Raw genomic sequence first — 16,378 nt, 5'->3', positions numbered from 1 at the left:
TTGTGACTTGATCAAACTTGTGAATTATGACATTTTTAGTTTATATGTCAGCGCTTGTACAATGTAACATTACAGCTTTCAAAGAAACTGCACAAAAGTCAACATGGCTCAGTCTCTGCTGTTCCAGTCCCATTGCTTAATGATAATTAACTGTTCATTAAATCTTAAAATCAAAGCATAACTGAGTTAAAAAAAAAACAACAAACAAACCTCGAAGTTAATTCACTTATAACTGAATCTGTGGAACTATGATTCCAGATCAATTTTAGTTCTAAATCCACATTTTTCTTTTGTCATATATAAAGCACAGACTTTGTTATATTCAGGAGGCCATGCAGAAAGCCAACAAAGACTAACTTCTAGTCAAATCCATCATAGTTCCTACTGGACTGGCCAGGGAAAGACAACTTCCAGCCAAGACTTGCTAAGCACAGTTTCTATGGTCAGATTTTTAAAACAGCACAGGCCTGGATTTTGAAGTAGTCAGAACCTATTACTGAGTATTTTCAAAAAACCTCACACCTAACATGCATTCAGCATGCTGAGCTCTTTTGAAAATCTGACCTCTTGCTTTGGTGCCTAAATGGGAGCTGAGCATTTCACAAAATCTGGCCTCTGTTGTGGATACTGAGCTTTTTGAAAGTCTACCCTTTACTTTCTCCCTGCCAAGACCACCTTAGTGGTCTATTACGAGCTGCTTGTCCAGGGGGTGGTGAGTCTCAGCAGTGACCAGTTCAGCTAGTGAGGCTTCCATCACGTGGTAAAACATGGCTAGTGTATGTGTAGGCTAATAGGTCAGAGTATTAGATACTGAGCCATTACTAGGGAAACAATATTATCTCATGTAGCCATTTCTTATAAAAAGAATCACTAGCTAACTAGGAAATTCTTAGTCCACACCAGTGATAGAGAAATGACTCTGAGGAGTGCCGGTGACCCTGGATAATCTCCACTGAAACCCATTCTCAGGGCATCTTATGTGTCCTGGGCACATTGCCACTTCTTCTCACATTTGCTGCTCTTTATGACCCAGGGTATAACCATAAAACTCGCTGCTGTTTAGGAAAATAAAGGATTTTGATTCAGGAGAAAATAGCTTTTCTATTAAAAGGGTGAAAATAATTGTCTCCCATCGGAAAGTGATAGTGTTTCTATGTGGCCTCATCCCCCAACCCACATTCCCTGAAAGCTGCCTCCTCCTTTAGCTGGGGCTAAGAGAAAGAAAGAGTATTTAAAATGTATTGTTAATTACCCCCCAATTTCTGCTTTTGAAGCTCACATTAGTCTTCTCTGTGGGCTTGTCCACCTCATCCTTCTTTAAAATCCTGAGGGCAGACTAGGTGCACATTTCCCCATCTGTTCCTTGACATTTTCTCCAAGTATGTGAGAAGGATAACTCACTGTTATCTTCTCTCAACACAGAATGGGAATGAGCAACCGTCTGAAGTCTGTGCTCTTCTGCTTCTGAGGTGACTGCTGCTTGGTTGGCTCCTTCAACCATTGTCCAGTAGCCGTGTAAGTGGAAATCTTGTGATTTATCAGGTATTCAAATTCTGTAATTCTCAGAAATGTCAGAATCACATGGTTTCGATGATCACAAGCTGAGTCAGAGTGCTGGTTGCTAAGAGTTCTAGCTGGGTTTCTATAGTGGATTGATGGGAGATTATTATTATACAAGCATTTCTAAAGTCACTACCATAGTATTTGAGTGCTTCATTTTGTACGTAAAAACTGCATAAACAAAGGGAAAGTCAGTCTGTAAAAACTGAAAACAAAACTAAGAAGTGGAAGTTAAAGTCTAGCCGATGGCTTTCGGTTCCCACTCGCAGCAGAGCTAAAAACTGGAAACTAATATGTACAAAGTACTAGAAGAGGCAGTGCTTTGGCTTGCAATTCTCTGTGATATGCAGGCAGCAGAGAAACTATGTGGGCCTCCATGCCAGGATCTGGGACTTTCCCACACTCATTTTGTAAGGTCTAGAAATTACATCAGAATCAAGCTATATGGAGGGCACTTAGCCAAGTTTTTGAAAATGGTGCAGCCATAAAGAGCTGCTTCTTCCTTGCACAAGCCCTTTTGAGGGAGGAAGGAAGCAGCTGGCTTCAGAGGGCAGCAACTTGTCAAGAGCTGAGCTTGCATCATTGCAGTGACGTCACCCAGAATGGGGAAGGAAAGGCAAGCATCAAAACTACACAAGGAACTTCCCAGCTGGGTCACTGGGAAAAACCAAGCGTCATGGGAGAATCTGCCAGAGAGAATGAAACTTAACTTCTTATTGCCAGGAACATTCCCCCTGCTCTCCAGGACCTTCTCACACCACAAAGACCTGGCTATTCTTCATCCTCCTCCATCTCACATGGACCTACAATTCCTGTGTTACCTCCTACATCCCGCAAAAACGGGGGATTCTTCCCCTCCCTTGTCCCACAGAGAACCTGAAGTATCTCCATCATCTCAGTGTTGGGCATTAGCTAATGAACTAACTACTCATGGTCCACAGGAAATGAACAAATAGTGACAGAGAGGATAATTGAACTATTGAATTATTTGTACATAAAGCATCCAGGTTTCCTTTTGGCCTGACAGCTCAATACATTATTTAAATAAATATCACACTATTCAGGAAGAGGACAAATCAAAAACCATGGTAAAAACTAGGTCACTCACCTGACTAGAGAAAAACAAATTCTAACTTAACTGGAGAATTTCCCATCTAGAGTAAATCAACATGTGCAGTAACCTTCCCTAGGAAAATCCAGTATTCCATACTGCTTGGTACACTCTCTCTCATGAGGCTCCTTGTATTTAAGTCCTTGTTGAAGACCCATTTCTGCTGCAATGCCCATGGGGAATCTAATGGACAAATACTATCTAGTCCAAAGTGCAGTCAAGCAGTAACTAGACCTATGTATATGTTGCACCCCTGTCTGTTCTTTTGTCATACTTTAGAGTGAAAGGTACTTGAGCAGGAATTGTGACTTATTTCTGTGTAGAAAGTTCCTATTTGTAGTATATACTGGTACTGCCCACTTCTTGGGCACTACTAGCAATAAATAATAATAATGAAAAGCCAGGAAGCTTCAAGTAACTGCTATATATCTCCATTTAACATTTCACAGTAAATCCAATATAAATTCTTAAAGGTCATATTTACCCAAACATTGAGGATAGCGAGGGTATGGGAGGAAGCTGCCAGGTCCCCTCAATCATCATATCGAGGGCAGCGACTACCCACGTCTGATCACAGTGTCCAAATGAATTTTTGGAATGTGGAAGATGATCAAAAAAAGCTTCAAGAATCAAACCCCAGAATGGAGAGGGTTAGACTAGGATCTTAACGATAATGGGAACAATATTCTAAACCAGAATATAGCATTTACCTTCTCACATGGATTGGCTCAACACGATTAACTGGTGGAGGGGATGGCATCAGTACAGAGCATGATGGAATACTATGTCATCCAAGACAGCTCTGAGTATTGTAGATCACAAATCCAGCACAAAATCAAGATTTGACATTAAAATGTGTGCAGTACCCCTCCTCAGTTTGGTTATATTGGGCCATTCAGATCAGCATGGAATTCTACATCTGTAGTCCCTCAAGATATCTAAATCATTACGTGATATAGGTATATATGTACACATGCACAGTATTTGCCAGTCACCTTTAAGGAAAACCTGCTTTACTAAAACCAAACTGGCAAATACATAACAAAAGATAACTACCACCTAGTGACTACACGGCAGTAGTGCACCAAGACAAATGGCTCCATAGCTCTCTGGTCAGAAATTCAGCCCCAAGTTATAAGCAAACATTTCTGGAAAACAGAATTGTTTAAAACATCTAAAGTGAGGAAAATTCCCGCATTTCCTTGGGAAACTGTTCCACGGTCTGATACATCTCATTGACAGAAGATTTCCCTGAAATTCAGCCTCAATTTTCCCTTTCTTAATTCCATGTTATTAATCTTAGTTATAATCCAGAGTAACACATGGAACAGTTTCTCTCCCTCATTGTTTTTCCCCTCAGATCTTGCAGACAGTTATTTTGTCACCATGTCCCATCTGCCTCTCGTTAGCCCTCCAACTCTCTGATCATTTTGGTTACGGTTCTTCAAATGACCTCCAGTTTGTCTATATCTCTGGTTACAAGGTGACCAGAACTGAATCAACAGTCCAGGTCTAGTATTCCATCAGTGAGGAGAGGGGCTGCCTTGTCCACATTGCCTTGTCACAGAATGCCTCTGTGAATGCATACAAAAACTGCACACAAAAACTGGACTGGCCTTTTTAACTTGTATTTATATCTAACTTGCTGTCCATTATCATCCTGACTTGGTACTGTACCACCTTTTGATTAAAAAATATAATGATACAAAATTAATATTGCACACATTAAATGGATTCAAAACTGGCTAAATGATAGGTTTCAAAATGTAATTGTAAATGGGGAATCATCAAGTAGCTGTGTTTCTAGTATGGTCCCGCAGGGATCAGTTTGTGGCTATGTGCTATTTAACATTTTTATCACTGACCTAGAACAAAACATAAAACCATCTCTGAAAAAGTTGGCAGATGACACAAAAATTGGGGGAGTGGTAAATAACGAAGAGGACAGGTTGCTGATACAGAGCAATCTGGATCACTTGCCACAAACAGAAAATATGTGTCTTAATATGGATTAATGTAAATATATACATTTATCCATATTAAATGTAAATATATACATCTGAGGAAGTGGGTATTCACCCACGAAAGCTCATGCTCCAAAACGTCTGTTAGTCTATAAGGTGCCACAGGATTCTTTGCTGCTTTTACAGATCCAGACTAACACGGCTACCCTCTGATACTTGACACTTAGAGGATGGAAGATTCTATCTTGGGAAGCAGTGATTCTGAAAAAAGATTTGGGAATTGTGATGGATAATCAACTGAACATGAGCTCCCTGTAGTCAAAAGGATTAATGCGATCCTTGATTGCATAAAAAGGGGACTCTTAAGTAGGCATAGAGAGGTTATTTTACCTCTGCATTTGGCACTGGACTACCACTGCTGCTATACTGGGTCCAGTTCTGGTGCCCACAGTTCAAGAAGGATGTTGATAAACTGGAGAGGGTTCAGAAAAAAGCCTCAAGAATAATTAAAGGATTAGAAAATGTGCCCAATAGTGATAGACTCAAGGAGCTCAATCTAGTTAATTTAACAGAGATGGTCAAGGGGTGATTTGATCACAGTCTGTAAGTACCTACATGGGGAACAAATATTTAATAATGGGTTCTTCAGTCTGGCAGGAAAAGGTACAACAAGTTGTAATGGCTAGAAGTTGAAGCTAGACAAAATAAGACTGAGCATAAAGATAATTTTTTATCAATGAGAGTAATTAACCAGTGGGACAATTTACCAAGCATTGTGGTGGATTCTCCATCACTGACAATCACTCCATCACAGTGGGCCCATCTATGAACCCGTTGGTTTACCAAGGCTGCTAACTTGTAGATCATCATTGATTTGACCCTAATCATGTTAGCAGTGAGGTCTTTCCCCATTGATTCTACCCCTCGGTACCACATTCTGATCCTGTGGCACCTTCAGAGGGTCAAAGGTCAGGGCATCACTATGACACCCTTGTCTCTCATGTTAGCAGCACCTGGGCTAGGCAGGTGAGGTCAGAAGAGCATCATTCTCCTGCAGAGTGTCAAAGCGAGCCCAGACCTGACAGGCAGCCGGGGTCAGAGGTCACACCACCGTGTCCAGCGAAGCCGCACTGGAGTCAGAGTTCACAAGGACACGCCTCATTTTGTGCACAGCCCTGACGAGGTCAGAAGTCACCGGTCTCCTGACCCTTTGAAAGGGCGCCGAGCGCTGTACGTTGCTGCCCATGCGCAGAGGGTGCCTGGTCGGAGAGGCCTCTCTAGGCCCGAGTGTCGTCTCCGTGGTATTTCCGGAAATCCGGTCCCGGTGATGCTGCTCTAGGCATCTGGCGCCATTTCTATGGTAACTGGCTGAGATGTTGGTGCCGCTCTAGGCGAGCGTTGCGGGCTCTGTGGTCCGCGCTGTTAAGTCGCGGCGGGCCTGGCTGTGAGGTGGCCGTTACTGTCTCGTCCCGGGTGAGCCAGAGCGCCGCGCGGGGCGGAGGCGGGGGACTTTGTCCGGGTGGGGTTGGGTCGGGAATCGGAAGCTGACGGCTGCGGCTCGTGAGTGCGGTGGGAGATTGGGGTGGGGGGGTCGTGAGCTGAGTGAGATGCTTGGGGGAGGGGAAGAGACGCTCTGGGGGGGCGGGGTTCGGGAGGTGCTGGGGGAGGGGAAGAGACGCTCTGGGGGGGGGCGGGGTTCGGGAGGTGCTGGGGGAGGGGAAGAGATGCTGGGGGGGGGAGGAGGAGGAGGAGGAGTTCGGGAGCCGAGGGAGGGAAGGAGATGCTGGGGGGAGGAGGGCGAGAGCGAGGGTTCGGGAGCTGAGGGAGATGTAGGGGGGAGGGGAGCGGAGGAGATGCTCGTGGGGGGGGTGCAGGAGGAAGATTTAGTGAGCTGAGGGAGGGGAGGAGATGCTCCAGGTGGGTTGTGGAGGTTGGAGGAGGAGGGGTTTGTGAACAGCTGGTGGGAGACGGGCTGACTCCATGTAATAGTGAAGACCCCTTGGGGCTGGGCTAAGATGGGTGACCATTTGACAGGGCCTAGGAGGTGAGCTGGACGCTGTTGTTGGCATTACCCCTGCCCTTCTTTTCCAGGTGCTGAGGAAATCGCCCAGTGTCTCCTTTCAGGGCAGACACATCTTTCCCCTGGTTGTGTGAGAGCTGCCTTGGGAATGGCAGGACAGTTCCGTAGCTATGTCTGGGACCCTGTCCTCATTCTGACGCAGATTGTCCTCATGCAGGCAGTCTATTACAGCTCCTTGGGGCTCTGGCTAGCTCTGGTTGACAGCCTGGTGCAGAATAGCCCTTCTCTTGACCAGATTTTCAATTATGAGGTAAGATGCTTTTCCTTAGCTAGAGCATAGAGAAGGTCTCTCAAATTCAGAGAATAAAACACTGCAGTCTAACATGGTCACTGGCACACTCAGAAATGCGGAGACTTCAGACCACATTGGATCTTGAGTCTCCAGCACAACTGAGCACAGAATTAGGGTGATTCCACAGAGGAGATCTGGGTTCAGTCTAACAAAAAATTCATACACGAAAATATTTAGTTATTGATTGTGGCTTCAGACCTAATCTTCTGGCAGTACCATTGCTAGAAAGAGAACCACTGCAATCCATGCAGCATTTTTGTTTGCAGTGCGCACAATGACAGTTCTGCCACAACTCAAACCTTCCGTGCTCTGAGTGCTCCAGAAGAGTCAGTATCTCAGAGTGCAACTGAGATTCTACGTTTAGTTACCACATGCAACAATCATGGGAATTCTCATAAGAGAGATCCCTGCTCTGAAACCCGAAGAGAGCTGTGTTGCAGAAGCTGGGATCTAATCTTATCTTTTTTGTTCTCCAGACTCTCTTTAGACCTACAGGGCCAAACTCAGCCCTGGAGTAAGTTTACTGAAGTCAGTGCAGTTCCATCCAGGGTGAATTTCTCCCTTGTGTGTTCTGACACACAAGCCCTAAAATTCCCAGATGCCCCAAGTAGGGTTGACTTGTAAATACAAACCCACAATTTAGGAAAAGCAAACATTTTTGTTGCTGCTATTTTTGGCTTTTTTGTTATTGTTTTTCTAAAATCTAGTAATATTAGTTTGTCAGCTTTGTAGGAGCAAATAGAATGGAACTGGGCCACTGGGAAGAGCCTGAGTTGAGTAGAGTCCTAGCTGAAGCAATTTCTAATTTATTTCAGTGTCTTTCTTCTTTATAACCCTATATAGATCTTGGGATTCTCTACCCCACCTGGAAGACTTTCCATGATTGCTTTCATCCTCAATGCACTCACCTGGTAAGTCAGCTCTCCAGTGATCAGATGTGAGATTTTTGAGCTTCTGTTTATCCATACTGGGATTGGACATCTTCTCTCTGGGATTAGCCATCGTTGCCTTTAAATTAGAATTTAAACCTGTGATCTTAGCATGTGCTAGCTAACACCTTGTAAAAGGCTACTGACTGTATACAAGACATACTACCTTTAACACAGCGGGGAACCTAGGCTGTAACTCAACCAGTTTAGCACATGTTAAAGTCTACCCTGCTGCACTGTCTATGCTAGACTTTTCAAATATATTAGTACACATTAGCTAACATGCTAACAATACAGCTTTTTACCCTACTCTTGATGAGGCTCGTGCTGTGCTGATGATAGGAATGTGGACTGGGTTCAGAAATAGCCGAAGCCTTTTACTGTGCCCAAAATATTATGTCTGAGTCTGGTGAACCTTGCAGACTCTGTGGGAAATTGTGTTTATTGCAGTGTGAAGGGAAATGATGTGAGTGCCTCTGTTGCATGTCCAGTGTGAGCCTGAGGCTTTGTAAGTTAAATTTGTCCCAGTGAGAGAGCCTATTTTTATTATTTATTTGTTCATAGCACTTGCAGCGTGCTAGGTATCCCACACTTACAAAGATTACAGAGCCACAAGTTCCTGGCTTGAAGAGCTTTCAGGCTAATGGTAGACATGATGCAACAAGTGAAAGCTACAAACAATAGGTTGTGAAATAGAAGGATGGGCTATAGACGAAAACTGTAAAAAACAGATCACACATTTATGCACATATTGTATCCCAAATTCCCTACATCCCAATTTACTAAAATGCTCTTCTAGGGCAAAGTGTCCCCTTAGGACAGTCATCTTCTCCATAGCCTTCCTTGCCATCCAACCTCTCTTTCTTCATATGTCAGTCCCAGGCACGTCATTCTGTGAAGAGTTTTCCATCTCCCTGGAACAATTGCCGTCTTTCTTCAGCACAACTTTCCTATCCCTCTGCATTGGTCCTGCTCTCGAAAGCTATTCCTATTCCCTGCCCCTTTGCCAAGCTGTCCAAGCAGACAGCTGGTCTGTGTCTGATTATGTCTTGTGTGCTAGAACTAGCCCATAGTAGCAAGGATCTTGCCCCAGGAGGCGCCAGCCAGGCGGTCATTTGGGCCTGGTGATTCGAGTGTCTCCTTGATCCTTCTTCTGTTTTAGGTGCGGATGTGTGCACTAAGGTCACTTGAACTATGTTGTTGCAGAACAAACGTATCTTGTTCTTGTTGGCTGAAATCTGAGAATTCCCTCCATTTATCAGTAATGACTCCTGAATGGGACAGTTGGCAATTAGGAGGTCTAAGCACAGGACTGGGAATGAGGAACTCCTGAGTTCTAGTCTTAACTGTGATGCTGATTCTTCTGAACCCTTAAGAAATCATTTAGCCTCACTTCCTCAGTTTCCCCATCTTTTAGCTGGGGATAAAATCTGCACCTGAGGGATTTTTGTGGAAATTAATTAATATTTGTAAATGATCGTTTATTTATAAAATGCTAAAAAGGTGCAAAGTATTTAGTCTCAGCCAATGGCCAAAGATTGCAGAGAGAAGGCAGAAAGCCAGCCAGGAATTTTTAAACTAAAAGCTTATTCCTCTGCCTTCACATAATTAAAATGCTACAAGTTGCTTAAGTTTTACTGCAGGAACATTGGGCAAGGTCAGAATAGTCCTGACTACAGAACAGTTAAGGTTTATTTTTAATGGGTAAATAATCAGTACAGATAATTCCTGATGGCTGCTGCTAGATCCCTCCCTCTCAGGCCACTGCAGTTTACATATAGTTCCAGTTACATCTGTCTCTCCTTTCTTCTTGCAGTGCTTTGGGCTTGTTGTACTTTATCCGGCGAGGAAAGCAGTGTTTGGATTTCACAGTCACAGTTCATTTTTTCCATCTGCTGGGTTGCTGGATTTATAATGCACACTTTCCCACAGCTCTGACGTGGTGGCTAGTGCATGTTGTGTGCACGGCACTCATGGCTGTGATTGGGGAGTATCTCTGTATGAGAACAGAACTCAAAGAAATCCCATTGAATTCAGTCCCCAAGTCCAGCGTATAAACTTGTTCTGGGGATGCACTGCATCAGGCCAACGTTTCCAACACCTCGGCAGTGACACAAGACAGTGCCAGAAAACTTCAGTAAAGAAGCACAGCGGGTCTGTCTGGACTTTTTTAGATCTTGGTGGCTGCATGAGTGTGAAGATCTCTGCTGTTGCCATTAAGACAGTGAACAAAGCAGAAGTTTTATTCTAATAACACAAGGTATTTAATATGACTATTCTATGTGAGTGCTTTCACTATTCATTCGAGTGATATGGACCAGGGAAAAATCAGGCAACAAAACCTAGAACATGAGAAGCAACTGGAATTTAACCCATGTGCGAGGTCTTTGGAGCGCATGTTGGAGCTGGGATGATCAAACCTTCGGGGAGAAACGCACAATGATGGACTAGGAGCTGCTTGTTACATCTTTTTCCTTTAGTTGGTTTTTGTTTTAAAATCAAGGAGCTAAACTGATCTAGGATTAAAAAGAATTGTTTGTCTCAGTCACCAGTTGTGAACCTATAAGGCCTGTACGCTCATATAGGCTTCGTTATTGTTCCTGTGTTTAGTTCCTAGAGCAGATGTAAGGCAACAGATGTTGCTGGATTGAAGACACTTTTTTTTTTTTTTTTTTTTTTTTTTAACAAAATAGGAAAAATGGTATTAAGTTGCCTTCAATGTGTTACAATTCTCCTGGTGAGCTGAGCACTTTGAGCTATGTAATGAATATCCACATCACGGCAATGGAGTAAGGTCTGGCCAGAAAGGAACACCAGTGGTCACTTCCTAGGGTTTGTAAAACTTTCCACTATGAATGTTAAACACCACAAGCCAGAAATCCAAGAGCCAGTGAAAATCAACCAGCTTATTCTCAGCTTGCATGGAGGGTTGGCCATAACGTTCACCAAACATTAAACTGTAGGTTGAGTTGGTTGAGGGGAGCTTTCGGCTGTCTGTTACAAGTACCATTTCATCATTCCCACTCTAGTAACCTACGTCTTCCTACCAATCATCAAATTCCAATACTTACTCCTGCCTGAAGGCTGCCACCAAAGACTGTTTGTTTTCCAAAATTGGTAGGTGTTTTTTGCTGCAGTACTGTTGTTTGTCTCTTACGCTGTTAACGAGATGGTGCCTTTGACTGATAGGCAATTTAAATAGAACATCCTTTCTCATAAGCCACTGACTCCAGTATTCCCAATGAAGGGAGTAGGCCAAATGGTTTCCTAGGGTCCTGCATCCAAAATGGTCAGACTTACCTCTAGTTGTGTAGTTTCCTCTAAGGGATGTTAAGTCTGTGCTGTCTGTGTGCCATTCTAAATTGGGGGCAAACTAGGATTTTAACATTGAAATTCCTTTTTTCTTGTGTGGCTTGCTGCTGCCAATCTCTTTCCTTTGTACATTAATATTAGTGAACGTTATTAGTTTGAATAAATTATATTTGCTAAATTAATGTGCAGTTTGTAAAGAATTGGAATTGGTGGCATGATTTGACACAGAATTTGATAAACTCCCTCTCAAGTGGGTCTGATTATTTTGTTGTGTTAATTTCAAAGCTAAATTGCAACTGTTCATCTCATATGTTCGTATATAGTGTTTTAATCCGGGGTAAAATATTTGTTTGAAACTCACCTGAGGTATTACGGAGGAGAGAGAATCTCTTTGTACTATCAGTGACAGAATGCTGCTGTTTTCATGAGCAGATAACAATGGCATTCTGAGGGCTGCTGTCTTTTGATTTTCATCTGTCCTTTGTGAGTGGGGACATTGTGAGACTTGAGCCTATCCTATTGGATCTTTGATTGTGTTCTCCAGACAGCACTCAAACTGTTTCAGTTTAAGCACAATTCTGCGAATCTGTATTTTTCTCCTCACTACTTTGGGGGTATAAGGAGGGGAAGCATTTGTACAATGACAGGGTCCTAGTTCCATCAGAGTTCAGTTGCTCCCTCCTGCTCCAGTAAAGTCAGAATCTTTTTCTGTTGGCATCACAAGCCTTTCCAAATAACTCCATTCTGATTTAGGAAACCAAGAATCTGTTTCCATTAAATGACCCTAGGAAAGAAAGGAGGAAGGGAATATGCAAAACAATTGTGGCACAGCAGTCTTTCCCTAGGGCCTAGTTTAGGCAGTTTTTTCCTAAATAGAGCAAAGAGCTCTTTAGAAGGCCTTTTCCTGCTGTTTACAGTGCAACACTGCGGTAGCCAACCAGCCTTAATCCCCCTTGTTCTGTTTTACCTAGGCCAAAATTCTACTCCTTCCAGGTCTGTTTAGGGATGCATCTTTTCCTTTACGCATGTTCAGTCTAGCCAAGGCTAGCCAAAAACTCAAAAGGTAATAACAAAATGTTTAAGTACATCAGAAGCAGGAAGCCTGCTGAACAACCAATTAAAACCAGTAAGTCTAACGTCAGTACCGGGCAAATTAGTTGAAACAATAGTAAAGAATAAAATTCAGACATATAGAAGAATGTAAATTGTTGGGCAAAAGTCAACATGGTTTCTGTAAAGGGAAATAGTGTCCTATTAATCTATTAGAGTTCTTTGAAGGGGTCAACAAACATGTGGAAAAAGGGGATCCAGTGGACATAGTGTACTTAGATTTCCAGAAAGCCTTTGACAGGGTCCTTCACCAAAGGCTCTTACATAAATTAAGTTGTCATGGGATAAGAGGGAAGGTCCTTTCAGGGTTGAGAACTGGTTAAAAGGCAGGGAACAAAGGGTAGGAATAAATAGTAAATTCTCAGAATGAAGAGAGGTAACACGTGGTGTCCCCCAAGGGTCAGTCCTAGAACCAATCCTATTCAACTTATTCATAAATGATCTGGAGAAAAGGGTAAAAAGTGAGGTGGCAAAGTTTGCAGATAATAGTAAACTGCTCAGGATAGTTAAGACCAAAGCAGACTGTGAAGAACTTCAAAAAGATATCACAAAACTAAGTGATTGGGCAACAAAATGGCAAATGAAATTTAATGTGGAGGGCTAATTTAGCTACAATGAATCAGGGAAAAGATCTTTAGTCATCGTGGATATTTCTGTGAAGACGTCCACACAGTGTGCAGCGGTGGTCAAAAAAGCAAACAGGATGTTAGGAATCATTAAAAAAGGGATAGAAAATAAGATGGAGAGTATCTTATTACCCTTATATAAATCCATGCTATGCCCACATCTTGAATACTGCATACAGCTGTGGTCTCCTCATCACAAAAAAGATATACTTGTCATAACCTAGTCCCAGATTTGGACCTTAGCATGAGGGGGTTAGCATGAAAACCTCCAAGCTTAGTTACCAGCTTGGACCTGGTAAAGCTGCCACCACCCAAAAAAATTAGAGTGTTTTGGGGCACTCTGGTCCCCCCAAAAACCTTTCCTGGGGACCCCAAGACCCAAATCCCTTGAGCCTCACAACAAAGGGAAATAAACCTTTTCCCTTCCCCCCTCCAGGTGTTCCTGGAGAGATACACAGAAGCAAACTCCATGAATCTAAACAGAGGGAGTCCACCCTCTCTATTTCCAGTCCTGGAAACACAAGCACTTCCCTCTTTACCCAGAGGGAATGCAAAGTCAGGCTAGTAAATCTAACACACACAGATTTCCCCCTGACTTCTTCCTCCCACCAATTCCATGGTGAGCTGCGGACTCAATTCCCTGGAGTTCCCCACTAAAGAAAAACTCCAACAGGTCTTAAAAGAAAGCTTTATATAAAAAGAAAGAAAAATACATAAAAAGGGTCTCTGTATTAAGGTGACAAATACAGGGTCATTTGCTTAAAAGAATATTGAATAAACAGCCTTATTCAAAAAGAATACATTCAAAGCACTCCAGCAACTATAGACATGTAAATACAAAAGAAAAAAACCAATAACCCCTATTGTTTTTATGATCTCTGTACTTACAACTTGGAAACAGAAGATTAGAAAGCAGGAAATAGAAACCCCCTCATAGCCGAGAGAGTGCAGGCAGAAGACTCAGAACAAAGGACTCACACGCAAAAAACCCTCCACCCAGAGTTGAAAAAATCCTGTTTCCTGATTGGTCCTCTGGTCAGGTGCTTCAGATACTTATTTCCAGGTGAAAGAGATGTTAACCCTTAGCTATCTGTTTATAACAACTGGTATTAGAAAAGGTTCAGAGAAGGGCAACTAAAATGATTAGGGGTTTGGAACAGGTCCCATATGAGGAGAGATTAAAGAGGCTTGGACTTTTCAGCTTGGAAAAGAGGAGACCAAGGGGGGATATGATAGAGGTATATAAAATAATGAGTGATGAAGAGAAAGTAAATAAGGAAAAGTTATTTATTTGTTCCCATAATACAAGAACTAGGGGCCACCACATGAAATTAACGGGCAGCAGGCTTAAAACAAATAAAAGGAAGTTCTTCACACAGCGCACAGTCAACTTGTGGACCTCTCTGCCTGAGAAGGTTATGAAGGCTAGGACTATAACAGCGTTTAAAAGAGAACTGGATTAATTCATGTAGGTTAAGTCCATTAATAGATTAGCCAGGAGGGGTAAGGAAGGGTGTCCCTAGCCTCTGTTTGTCAGAGGGTGGAGATGGATGGCAGGAGGGAGATCACTTGACCATTGCCTGTTGCGTTCACTCCCTCTGAGGCACCTGGCATTGGCCACTGTTGGCAGACAGGATACTGGGCTAGATAGACCTTTGGTCTGACCCAGTGTGGCCATTCTTATGTAATCCTGGGTGTGAATTACCATTTCTTCCAGGAGGTGGCACTGTTTCCTCTCCTAGAAAGGAAGGTAAGTGCCCAGATGCAGATTGGAACAGACAATGCTGTAGCCTTGGGTTGTCAAACTTTTTAGTGTAGATAACATATGTAGAGAGATTATCTTCCAGCCACCTGCCTTCTCATTCACAGTAGGATGAATTTCCCTGCTATACCTTCCAGATGTGATGACATCATAATACTGTGCTTGCTTACAGGGAAAACTAATATCAGAACAATATGTAATAGCTAAAAATATATCTCCTATTGCAGTTTAGCAGCAGAAAATAAGAAATGCTAGCACTGTGACCATTTGGTCTGAAGACCACCAGCAACTGCTGAAGGGACCACACTTTGGGAAACTTTGCTGTAGCCTTATTAAACACCATCACTGTAGGCTCAACTGACCTGGCATATCTTCAGAACAATTCTAATCCCATTTGCAGGGGTTTCAGGGCTGAAGCATGTAACCAGAATGATCTGTTACAATTTCTTCCAGTGTACATTATCCCATACAGTTTATAAAGAGCCTGCTGCATATATGTAGTCCCAACTTCAGCAGTAATCTCATGAAACCATAGCTATTAGTTCAGATCTAGGACGAATAAACTATCCTTCCACTTTTGCAATATTGGTAATTTGGGATATTCCACATCCAAGTGAGCCTCTAGATGAAAGGCTGTTTGTGATATTCAACCTTAATGTCTCCTTTCTGTCAGTACTAGTGTGAGGGAAGGCTGAGTCCCATATGCAGAAAGAACTGCAGGGTCTTGTAGGTTTGATCAGTGGGTCAGTAACACGCTGCCAGGAGTGACTTCACAGTGGCTCTCAATCACATTTTTAAGGGTGGATATTCTTGAGGAAAATATCAGAGCCTCCTTGATTAGAGTTAGATACAAGGGAGAAGCAATGGAGGGCTGTAGTAGTCCCACTCATTAAAGAGGACAGAGCTGCTGGCTACAGATACATATTTGTGAGACCACCTGATCTAAGTGTTACTGTTACGTTTCCCATTCTTGTTCTTATTTGGAAACAGAACCGCTTATCTCTCAATGGACTAGACCAGCGATTCTCAAATTGTGGGTTGGGACTCCAAAGTGGGTCAGGACCCCATTTTAATAGGATTACCAGGGCCAGAGTTAGACTTGCTGGGCCCCAGAACTAAAGCTGAAGCCTGGGCCCCAGAAGCCAAAACTCGAGGGCTTCAGCCTGGGGCAGTGGGGCTTGGGCTCTGCCTTCCTCTCCCCGGGGGTGTATGTGCATCATGTAGTAATTTTTGTTGTCAAAAGGGTGTTGCAGTGCAATGAAGTTTGAGAACTGCTGGACTCTAGACCATGCTGCATTGGCATGAAATGCTGTAATGTGGGATTTGAAATACGTTTGTTGACAGGTCTGGATTCTTTGCCTCTGAGGACTTGAATTTATACCATATGTTGATGCCTTTTTGTAGGAAAATTCAGTGCCTACCTGTCCTTGGTTGAAGGGGGGCAGAGTCTTTTTAAACCAAAAATTGAGTTGGAAACGCTGAGAACTCCACTCCCATGTCATAAAGCCTAATTTTCACTTGCACATAGTTGATGAATTCTCAGCAGTTCTTTGGCTTTGGAATGTTTACAGTTCTACACCAGAGCAATGGCAGATGGTCTATTTCTTAATGAACCTTTTCTTTAGTACATTG

General features: G+C 42.9%; 2 protein-coding genes across 7 annotated transcripts in view; both read left to right on the top strand.

Annotated features, from left to right (window-relative positions):
- Positions 1–1,241: 1,241 nt before the first annotated feature.
- SYS1 (SYS1 golgi trafficking protein) overlaps positions 1,242–16,378 on the top strand; it is a 64,316-nt gene continuing 49,179 nt past the window's right edge. For 2 of the 6 annotated variants that reach the window (XM_050917498.1, XM_050917497.1), the window contains exons 1-3: positions 6,008–6,108; positions 6,727–6,965; positions 7,851–7,918. In XM_050917498.1, coding sequence (XP_050773455.1) covers positions 6,804–6,965; positions 7,851–7,918 — 230 coding nt within the window. In that variant the 5' untranslated portion in view covers positions 6,008–6,108; positions 6,727–6,803. The other 4 variants (XM_050917495.1, XM_050917496.1, XM_050917494.1 and 1 more) reach the window with 4 other exon arrangements.
- DBNDD2 (dysbindin domain containing 2) overlaps positions 7,876–16,378 on the top strand; it is a 62,946-nt gene continuing 54,443 nt past the window's right edge. The window contains exon 1 of the mRNA XM_050917483.1: positions 7,876–7,918. Within this exon, the coding sequence (XP_050773440.1) occupies positions 7,906–7,918 (13 nt within the window). The 5' untranslated portion in view covers positions 7,876–7,905. The remainder of the gene's footprint in view (positions 7,919–16,378) is intronic.

Source organism: Gopherus flavomarginatus, chromosome 11, assembly GCF_025201925.1.
Source record: "Gopherus flavomarginatus isolate rGopFla2 chromosome 11, rGopFla2.mat.asm, whole genome shotgun sequence".
NCBI lineage: Eukaryota > Metazoa > Chordata > Testudines > Testudinidae > Gopherus > Gopherus flavomarginatus.
Note: the sequence above shows the minus strand (reverse complement) of the source record. Positions and strands in the feature narration are given on the sequence as shown.